This window comes from Carassius gibelio, chromosome A3, assembly GCF_023724105.1.
Source record: "Carassius gibelio isolate Cgi1373 ecotype wild population from Czech Republic chromosome A3, carGib1.2-hapl.c, whole genome shotgun sequence".
Lineage (NCBI taxonomy): Eukaryota > Metazoa > Chordata > Actinopteri > Cypriniformes > Cyprinidae > Carassius > Carassius gibelio.
In genome coordinates, this window is record NC_068373.1 from 18,137,358 (window position 1) to 18,148,027 (window position 10,670).

Genomic DNA, 10,670 nt, shown 5'->3' on the forward strand with positions numbered 1-10,670 from the left:
CTTGCTGATGCAGTTAGTAATTTAGTTCAATTAGATTTCACAAGCCAGATAATCTGGTGACTCAGTGTTTAATATTATATATAATATACTTGTCACACGTTTTGTTCTAAACGTGGTTTCAAAGTTAGACGGGTAATTACAATGTTGTTCTTTTCGCTCGTTTTGAAATCTCTGACTCTTATTTTTAAAATTATTATAATAATTATTTATTATTATTTTATTATTATTATTATTATTTAGTTATGTCAACCTATGTGTGTACCGAAACGAACCTTACAACTTTTTATCTACATATTGCATCATTTGTAATGTAATTATATTTTATCAGTAATGACATGTACCTCCCGTGAACTTTCATTGGAAGACAACACACGTGATTTGGGTTCCGGAGAAAATAATTGGCCAGAACGTCTCATGAATAATTCATAAGGAGAAGAAAAACACACGTCTCTCATTTTTTTTTTAAACAATTGTAAACTTAAACACACTTAACCATTAAGGAATAGTCAGATTTTAGTGTACTTTATTAGCAGTTTAAAATGTGGTTGTGATACCGGTAACATGTAGCGATACTTGTTTATCTCTTCTCGACGCAGCAGGTTTTAGCCTAGTGGTGAGCGGCGTTGCAGTGAATGTGTTTGTGCTGCATCAGCTTACAGTTGTTCCCCCCAAATCGTTTTAAAGTTGTTTTAGCTTGATTTTAAAATCTGCTGCCCGAGAGATGGCATCAGCAACGACGACTGATCCGGTTTTTAATCCCGGAGCCATAGGGTTACAAGAGTCTCTAGTCCCCGCTAGCATGTTTGCTCCAGGCCGGGGATGCGGCGATGATGACGGGGCAGAGTGCTTCGAAGACGGGGAGATGTTCAACGGCGAGACCGTGGATCTCGGCATTGACTTCTCCAGCAAGGTAGGCCTCAAACAGAGTTAACTTAGCCTAGTTGTAGTACGTGTTAATGCGTTTACAAAAATTATATTATTAGTAACATGACTACACTTTGGACTTTTGAACTGACGGTTTTAATCAGGTTGTCTGACTTTCATTTCTGTTTGAGATTTCCACTGTTTTACGTGCTGTCCACTGAGTGTTTAAAACTGTACACCTAACCTAAGCTAGCCCGGCTGCTTAGCGATATTTTAAACATATTTCTTAACGTCTGTATCATATGCACCTGTCGTAGCACAGTATTAAAATAATGTTTTCTGATTTATCCATCTGTGTGGGGTTTACTGTATAAAGCAAGCTGATTATAGACTGCAACTCTGCATTACTTCCAATGAATGAAACACGGACGGTTAGTGAAGAAATGACAGCCTCACAACAACATCAGCTCAACACAGAGGGATTTCCCTTCAGAAGGAGGGAGAGGGGAGATCAATAGATCAGGGAATGAGGAAGTTCATTTTATAAACTGATAATTTTTGATAAATTACATAAAATATCCTATTATATCAGCTAGTTGCCAAGGCATCATTTCTCATATTCATTAGGTTTGACTTAATGTGCTAAAATATCTAAAGCTAAAACTTAACTAAATCTACATGAAAAAATAATAATAATACAAGACCAATACAAATGACAAAAAAGTGACTAAGATAAAAAAGAAACTGGAAATATAATAATAAATATGAATATGAACACCAAGTATAATATGCTAGTAGCGATCTTAATGTCTACATTTTTTTTAATAAGCCTTCTAGAAAGTAATACAGTTGTATATAGCATCCATTTCAATATCACTAGTAGCTAATTATTATTTCAAGTAACTACTACATAATCACGTTATAAACGACAAATTTAGGTTCTGTATTTCACACATCCACCATTTATTCCAAATAGTATGAATTTGATTGTTTTTTGGCACCTAAAGCACTAATACCGAAAGTAAAAACTAAAACATTCCATGTAGTCTTTCAATTATGATGAGGTACTAGAAGTAAATGCATTATAATTAAACAAGAATTAGAAAAATGTTGTCTTGAATAAAAGGTGTATAGCATGTCATCGCACGGCCTGACTTGACACGTCAGCAATTCATGAAGTGATTTAGGTCTACATATAATCACCAGCACTCATCCTCGATGGATGTGGGAACCAGGGCAGATGACTGCTCATGTTTTCTGTTGTGGCAGCTGCCTGTTTTTGTATGGTTGGAGATGAGCACTGTTTTGCTGAAACGTGTTTTGCATGAAGCTTCATCACCGTGGCTTGTGTAACATTACTCCACATAAGAACTGATGTAACATGCAGTAAAGTCAGGCAACTCTGTTTTCCAATGCCACTGATGACTTTACACTGGGGTTGAGTCAGACTGAGCTAACAAAACAAAAGAAAGGAATGTTGTTCCACAGTCATTCCGTGCTTAATGAGATTCTTTTCTGTTGTGTATCTTAGATAGCCCTGGTCAGTCCCAATGGAGAACAGTATGACTTGTTACTACGGCATCTGCGTGAGAGGATGGACGAAGGCTGCGGGGAGACCATCTATGTCTTGGGGGTGGGTTCAGGTGAGTAACTGAGATGAGAGCAGTAAGATTCGATTTTAGTTTTTTTAAAATGTATTATTATTTTTAAATGAGTACCCACAAGAGTGCTCTTCTCTCACTCTTTCAGATGGAGGAGACTATGGTTTGAATGAGAGTGATATGCAGGCGTCTGTGGCCACAGTAAGGTCCATGTGTGAGCAGATCGAGGCAGACCTCATCCTGTTGAGAGAGCGTGCTGAAGCTGGCGGCCAGGTCAGAGATTACCTTATTCGACGTCGGGTGGGAGAAGCTGACTTCCTGGAGGTTAGGTGAGTGATGAGAACATGGGTGTTTTCTGCAATTAAAGTCACAGTTCAGTTTAACCAAAAATAAACACTTGGTCTAATGCACTTATGGTTGCTCAAACATCATATACTTTTTTTTTTTTTTTTAGTGGACCAATGTTTAATGGAGAATATCCAGGCTGCTATTTTCCATACAATGAATTTTGACAATGCAAAAGAGCAAGAAAAGTTAATCCAAAAGAGCAAGAATGTACATATAACCTTTCAAAAGTTAATGAAAACTTGTTTTTAGGAAGGGGACATTAAATTGTTAGAACGTGACCGTAAAGACATTTATAATGTTACTAAAGATTTCCATTTCAAATAAACTGTTCTTTTGACTTTCTATTCATCAAGGAATTTTATCACGGTTTTCACAATATTAAGCAGCACAACTGTTTTCAGCACTGATAATAATGAGAAATGTTTCTTGAACATTAGAATGATTAATGTAATGACTGCTTTGCCATGACAAGAATACATTTAATTCAGAGATATATTCAAATATATTCACATTTATTTTAAATTGTAAATGATATTTCACATTTTTACAGTTGGAATAAACACTGGTAAGAATAAGAGACCTCTTTCAAAAACATGTTAAAATCACCAAACTTTTGAACAATAGTGTGGCATGTCAAAGATCCATATGAATCATGCTCTATTAAGGGGCATCTTTAATATGTTTTCCTAGTTCCAAGAAGCGTTTTCCTTATTGATTGTAGGCTCTGAACCGATTTTACAAGCAATAGGCATCATACACTTAATAACTTTGTAAATGGTGAATAAGGAAAACTGTCCATCATGCGCTAGACAAATGTGGGTCACACACTACCAGAAGTTATTCAGATAACAAAAAAAAATTGTTGCTAGGAGATGCATGACAAATGAATCCAACACGTGTTCTAAAATCGACTGAAAATATCAAACATGTTTGATTTCCTCTTACTGGATGGAATCATAATCTGATGTCTGTGACCATTATGCACTACACAACTTTCTATGAAATCTGTCAACTCAAATCTGCAGACTGGCTCTGACTTTCGGGAAATGACGTCAACATCTCCAGACTTTAAATCGGTGGGGAAAAAAAATGTAGTGTATTCCAGGCTTAACCATAGACCGTATAAAGACATGGACCTAGTGTCTGTGACATCACCCGTTTTCGGAGAGCGCTTTTGAAGCCAAAATCTTGGCAGCACGTCACTCCCGGATAATCACAAATGGGCACCCGCACCTAGCTCGATCGCGATGACAGCGACGACAATCACAATCACTCAATTGGCTGCTCCCCTTAATTATGCAGAACTTTAAGGCTTAATATAATTTAAATGTATGAGCTATTAAAAAAATTTACCCCCTAACAGTTGTCATGAAGGCAAAATTAGCTATATAGACCAAAATCATGTTTTGAACCAGGCTGTAAACGTTTTTTTTTTTCTGCTGTAAAGTTGGGCATTTAACATGGGGAGTCTTCGGGATTGACTCCCTTTTGCAGCCAGCCTCCAGTGGCCAGTTGAAGAATTACAGTTTAAGTCACTTCCGCATGGGCTTCATGAGAGCGAGCGGGAGGTTGTCGCTTGGGCTTAACTCTAAGTCATGATGGTGTTTTTCTCAGGGTGGCTGTAGTGGGGAATGTGGACGCCGGTAAGAGCACTCTGCTGGGTGTGCTGACTCATGGAGAGTTGGATAATGGACGTGGTTTTGCACGACAGAAGCTCTTCAGGCACAAGCATGAAATGGAGAGTGGCCGCACCAGCAGCGTGGGCAACGACATCCTGGGATTTGATCAAGAAGGCCAGGTAGTCAACAAACCTGACAGTCACGGAGGCAGTCTAGATTGGACCAAGATCTGTGAGAAGTCTTCTAAAGTCATTACCTTTATTGACCTTGCTGGCCATGAGAAGTACCTGAAGACAACTGTGTTTGGAATGACTGGCCATCTGCCGGATTTCTGCATGCTGATGGTAAGGAGGGGGATAAAGCTCTGTTTCATAACCCAGTGAGCTACCTTGATTTCTTCATATGAAGCTTTGATTCCTTTGATTGGCAGCATTCTAACCAAATGAAACTTCATAAACAGTCATTCTCTGTTGTATGTGTGAGGCACATGAGAAAAGACTAGACTCACTGTTGCTCATTTTTAGTAGTCTGACATTAGCATGTTATAACCAGCACAACAAATATTGGTTAAAATAGTGCATTTTAATTGAATTTACTTGACTTTAAAATCCAAAATAAATTTCAGCTGTATTGGCCATTCAAAATTAGTGCTAAAATGTGGCATATTTTTGTAAGGAATGTTTTGGACCAACTTCATGTTTGGGAGTACATTTAAAGTGGTGCCAAAGTGAGCAGCTTACTAGGGTTTGGAACAGAATGCGTTGATGATTGTTGATATCCCTAAATTGACTCCGTCTCTCTTGCACAGATTGGAAGTAATGCAGGAATTGTTGGCATGACCAAAGAGCACCTGGGTTTGGCATTAGCTCTCAATGTTCCCGTCTTTGTGGTGGTTACTAAGATTGACATGTGTCCAGCAAATATTCTTCAAGGTGACCCATGAGTCCACAAATAATGCCATTCGCTTACTATGAACTAAATGGTGGAATATTGCATGAACGGCCATACTAATGAACATTGTCTTTTCAGAGACCTTGAAGCTCCTGCAGAAGATCTTAAAGTCTCCAGGCTGCAGAAAGATCCCTGTCCTAGTCCAGAACAAAGATGATGTCATTGTCACTGCATCCAATTTCAGCTCTGAGAGGTGATGCTGCCCCACAATACACATTTTTGCTTATCGCTGACTTGTCGCTCCAGTTATTCTCCAGACTCCCACATTTTTTGTTTTGTTTTGTAGAATATGTCCCATCTTCCAGATATCGAACGTCTCAGGGGAGAACATGGACCTGCTGAAGATGTTCCTGAACCTGCTCTCCTCCAGAAGCTCATTTAAAGACCACGAGCCTGCTGAGTTCCAGATAGATGACACCTATTCAGTGCCTGTAAGCACGATGTCTGTCGCCATTTCTATGTTTATATGTCTCCCCTCTCTCATCAGTCCAATCATTTTTGGGCAGGGTGTAGGAACAGTGGTGTCTGGGACCACGTTACGAGGGCTGATCCGACTCAATGACACTTTGCTTCTTGGACCAGACCCTTTGGGTGCTTTTCTACCCATCACCGTCAAATCCATTCACCGCAAGAGGATGCCTGTGAAAGAGGTCCGTGGTGGACAGACGGCCTCTTTTGCTCTGAAAAAGGTATGTGGTGTGATTTCCAAACTAAATGGCATTAAAGATGCTGTGTGTAGGATTGACAACGAGTGGTTAAACTAGGTATTGCAGTCAGGATTATAAATATTGGAGAGGGCTTTTTTTCACCCGACTCCTCCTCCTCCTCAGACTTGACTGCACACACAGGTTGCCAGATTGATGACACAAACAGGAACGAGGGCCCTTGATGATGAATGAAATTAAATTCGCTGTATTTTCCACCAACTGGCAACCCGGGGTGTCAAAATACAATTGGGTAAACTGACAGTGGGTGGGTTTCACAAACCAAAACAAAGTTCCGGCCAGGAACGCACATTTTCAAAGAGGAATTACTGACTGTAGCATTGTTTTTCAGATAAACAAGTATTTTATCTTCGCCTGTTTCTTAAATATCTGCAAACATATCGTGGTATGTTTATGCTTTAGTAGAGTCAAAAATGTACATACAGTAACTTTTGAATATTGAGGAGCCAAATAATTTTAGTTGATAAATTACAGAAATGCTCCGTAAAATGTTTTTTCAGGAGTTCCCAGTTGACGTTGTCTCTTTAGTGTGTATATGTATGTAACTGTTTTATAAGAATATTTCTACCCGTTTAGAACAAAAAAGTTAAATATATGGTTTGAATTACAATTAAAGGCTCACTGCCAACTAATTCCAACTAATAGTTCCTGATTATTTTTATTAATTATTTTATTAATTATTTTACTGATTATTATCAGACATAACCAAATAATCAATTCCGAAAGAGAATCAGTTGCAGGCGATTTACTCTGAATCAGATTCACTCACTGAATCAGTTTCAGTAAATCTTTTTCACTGACACATTAAAAATCGCTTCGCATACATCTTGCTGTTCATTGCAATATTCCTTCTCATTTCTCTCTCCTTCAGATCAAGCGCTCATCAATAAGGAAGGGCATGGTCATGGTGTCCCCACGATTAAACCCGCAGGCATACTGGGAGTTTGAGGCGGAGATACTAGTTTTACATCACCCAACCACCATCTCACCTAGATATCAAGCAATGGGTGAGATACATGCCCTTGCTCGCTCTAAAATATAAATATGAGATTGATCTTGTACCAGTTCTCTCACCTGTCTCTTCCTTCCCACAGTGCACTGCGGTAGCATCAGGCAAACAGCCACGATCCTCTCTATGACCAGCGACTGCTTACGCACAGGAGACAAAGCTACCGTCCACTTCCGCTTCATTAAAACCCCAGAATACCTTCACCTAGACCAGAGGCTCGTCTTCAGAGAGGGAAGAACTAAAGCTGTGGGAACCATCACAAAGGTCAGCTTCATGAAGCATAAGACTCAGAAGAAATATGAATACGAAAATCGTTTTTGTCTAGCAGATGAGGATCATGAAATGGAAATTGGCATAATAATTTTTTTATTTTGTAAATATTCTTATCTATTTTTTTTATTTATACATGCATTTATTTATTGCATAATGTATTGGCTATTATTTATTTTACATTATTTTTTACTATGTAAATCACGCATGCATGTAATGTAATGTAATAGAATTTTTCCAAACAGTTTAAACTTAGATGATCACTTGTTCTTTTGGCTTGTAGTTGCTTCTTTCAACAACTAATCAGCCGCCAAACTCTAAACCTCCCCAAATCAAGATGCAGTCAACAAAGAAAGCCCCGACTAGAAGAGAGGATGGAGTGGCCCCGTCCAGTGAGGAGAACGCTAGCACAGGATCGCCAGCCGCTCAGCAAAGTGTACCACAGCAGGTAATAACAACAGATGAGGGGAAGAATACTAAATGGAAGTTGTGTTCTGCTTGGATTTAAAAGGCAATTTGTCTTCCTGCTGTTTTGTCTGATATGTCCAATCTAATAGCTTTCTATCACTTTTTCCCTTCACTCCACCTGTTTTCAATTTCCTTTCGATTCACACGAAACATTTACATTTCTTCACCTACATCACACTCTTCTGTTGTTTTCTTCACCTGTGCGTTCATTTCATCCCTCATTTCCCATAAACTCTCCGTTACACTCACCTTGTTTCACACTTCGTACTGCTTCAGACAGAAATGGAGGAAGACCCTCAAAACAGAGAGAACAAGGTAAAACGAGGGACAGCGAGTGACTCACTCTTTCCCCTCACAGGAACTGTGCTCTTTATAGAGTCTCAACATCCTGAAAGAACAGTGCATGATGCATCTTTTACCCAAATTATACTGTGGCCCTGGAAATGAGTGAAGCTTGTGACCGAGAGGGTGTCGTCTCTGTACACAAGATAATGAACACCCTATTGTTCCTGTTATTGTGCCTACTATTTTGTTAGGTGAATTTTTATTAGAATTGTTGCAATTTGAATTTTAGACTTTAACCAAAATATTTGGGGGGGGGGGGGATGGGGGGGGCTTATTTGATATTTTTGAATTTGAATTCTGCATGTGACCTTTTGAAATTTTGGGTTGTATTTTAAGGAGTTTCATTAATAAAAAAAAATTTTTTTTTTTTTTTTTTTTTCTGGAAGAGCCAAAATTATTTTAATGTTTTTCATATTTTAAATTTCGTCTATCTGTATGATTTTAAATGAATTTCTGAATACCATTCTCAACAGTTGAAACATTTCAATTAATAACCATCTAGAATTCAAATGAACAAAATTCAGATCTTTCTTAATTTTTTCTGAAACTGAAACGTGTGTAGTTACATTTGCAAATCAAACATTTATTAATATTGGTGGTGGGGGTTTAATAATATGCCTATATAGTTTTTAGAATTTTTATTTTAGTTTAAGTTCGTTTAGTACAAGTTAAGCTGAAATAAAAATATAAAGTTATTGGCAACAAGTCTTGGCAACTAACTGAAGAAAAAAAGTTTTCAGTAAATGGTTTCATTAACTAATATTAACCCTGTAAACTACATGTACTTACCGTGTAATTATTCAGTGGAGCTGCTTATTATTACTATTTTACATGTGATTCTGCTGTGGTATAAAGTGGTAAATGTTGCCACAGCAGGATCAAGTGTAAAGTTTTTGAAGTCAGCAGTCATCTTCTAACTTCCTTCTCCTTCCTTCTTGAAGCCAAAGTCTGGAGGCAGAAGACGAGGAGGTCAGCGGCACAAAGGCAAACCTCAGAGTAACTCCACAGTGACCCTCGCCGGTGCGGTCGGGGGCTGCTAAACTCCTCCTTTCAAGAGTCCAAGAGTCACACCTTTTACCTGCCCACATGGACCGGACCACTTTGATGACCAGGCTTAAGAGTTCACAGAACCAACATCCAGATTGTTTTGTGAACTTTAATTTATTATAAGACATGCGTGTGTTTGTAGACTGTACAGATCGTAGATACTGAGACACATACTATAAATGTCAACTTAAAGCTAAATTTGAAATCCATTTCTTCTTGCGGAACATGACATCATGTTCTTGCTCTATGGCTGTCATTCTTAACATGTTTTTAGGATAATCCCATTGGAAATTATGTAACGCTCTGGCTGACCTCTCCATTATGTAGCGAAGTATTAACAAGACCTGTCACACAGTTGCATTTAATTTGAATTGGCATTGTTATTGTGGACCATGATGATTAGAATGCTTTCGGGCAGTGTTGGGGGCTGAAGACATTGTGACTGCAGAGTTTGCTGGCAGCTTGTTTAGTGTGAAATGTGAGTTTTAAAATCTAATCACACTCATTGCTAATTACCTCATATTACAGTCTGTTTACACTTCCCCAAATCACTAGCATTATCAGGCCTGACTAGCTTAGCTCAGGTTCCGGAAACTTTTTCAATTTTCAAATAAGATACTTCAGAGTAGTCAGCGGAACAACAGAATGTAGATCTTAAGGTTCTATAATGTGTCAAATAGTTCCTCATTGGGAAACTTTACAAACCAGTGCCAGTTGTTCTTAAGAAAAGTTGATTTAATATTATTTTTTTTCTCAGATGTGATCGACAGGTCTCTACAACACTTGCTGTAAATTCTTTCAGATTATTTTATTGTTTACTGAGCTTTAGTATTTAAACCCTTTAGGCAATATGATACCTGGACCATTCTCTGCGTTTTGTGAAACTCATTTTCCACAACCAATATACAAATAAACTGATGTTGACAATTTGAGCAGTGTGTGTGATTCTCTTTTTGCTGGTCAAGAGTTTGGTTATCTAGTCCAGGGGTCTTCCAATTTGATCAGAACAAATGCACCTTTGTAGGATTAAATATGGAGCAGGGACCTCTGTTATATTCCATGGCTTATGTCTAGCATTTTAAATCCTTACAATAAACTTTTTTATTTATTTTATTTAATGTTACGTCATCTAGTGGTGTCTTTCTTCAGTTCAGCCCAGGAGATAATTCACCTAATGTTTTTGTTGACCATCATCTTCTTGGAGTTCATTCAATAAGCAGTATAATTATGCTGCTTTGTAGAAAAAAACTTTTTTCCTTGAGATGTGTTTGTAGGTTGAAGGAAGGCATCTATGCCCGAAACTTTGGTTTGCAACTGATATATATAAAATAGTATGAAATAGCCAGTTCAATAATGACTTTAATTGTTTTTTTTTTTTTTTTTTTTATGTGCCTTTGATCATTTGGGGTATTTTTGGACTAGT

The 10,670-nt window shown here is 38.0% G+C and overlaps 1 protein-coding gene across 4 annotated transcripts; it reads left to right on the forward strand.

The window, feature by feature from the left end:
* The first annotated feature begins 423 nt into the window (after positions 1-423).
* On the forward strand, positions 424-10,179 carry LOC127950510 (GTP-binding protein 1). Of its 4 annotated transcripts, none has more exons than XM_052547631.1 (12): positions 424-910; positions 2,396-2,507; positions 2,614-2,794; positions 4,428-4,776; positions 5,241-5,364; positions 5,462-5,576; positions 5,670-5,814; positions 5,890-6,072; positions 6,980-7,115; positions 7,203-7,381; positions 7,671-7,835; positions 8,132-8,431. In XM_052547631.1, exons 1-12 carry the CDS (start codon positions 722-724, stop codon positions 8,300-8,302), a joined length of 2,049 nt encoding a protein of 682 aa, XP_052403591.1. In that variant the 5' UTR covers positions 424-721; the 3' UTR covers positions 8,303-8,431. The 4 variants fall into 4 exon arrangements, with proteins under 4 accessions (XP_052403591.1, XP_052403599.1, XP_052403605.1 ...); XM_052547639.1 differs by having other exon boundaries at positions 7,725-7,835; XM_052547645.1 differs by lacking the exon at positions 8,132-8,431 and adding an exon at positions 9,142-10,179 and having other exon boundaries at positions 426-910.
* The last annotated feature ends 491 nt before the right edge of the window (positions 10,180-10,670 follow it).

Coding starts and splice junctions, on each gene's coding strand:
- LOC127950510 (XM_052547631.1), top strand. CDS start 722: ATGGCATCAGCAACGACGACTGATCCGGTTTTTAATCCCGGAGCCATA. Junction 2,508..2,613: donor TGTCTTGGGGGTGGGTTCAG/GTGAGTAACTGA, acceptor TCACTCTTTCAG/ATGGAGGAGACTATGGTTTG. Junction 5,365..5,461: donor TCCAGCAAATATTCTTCAAG/GTGACCCATGAG, acceptor TTGTCTTTTCAG/AGACCTTGAAGCTCCTGCAG.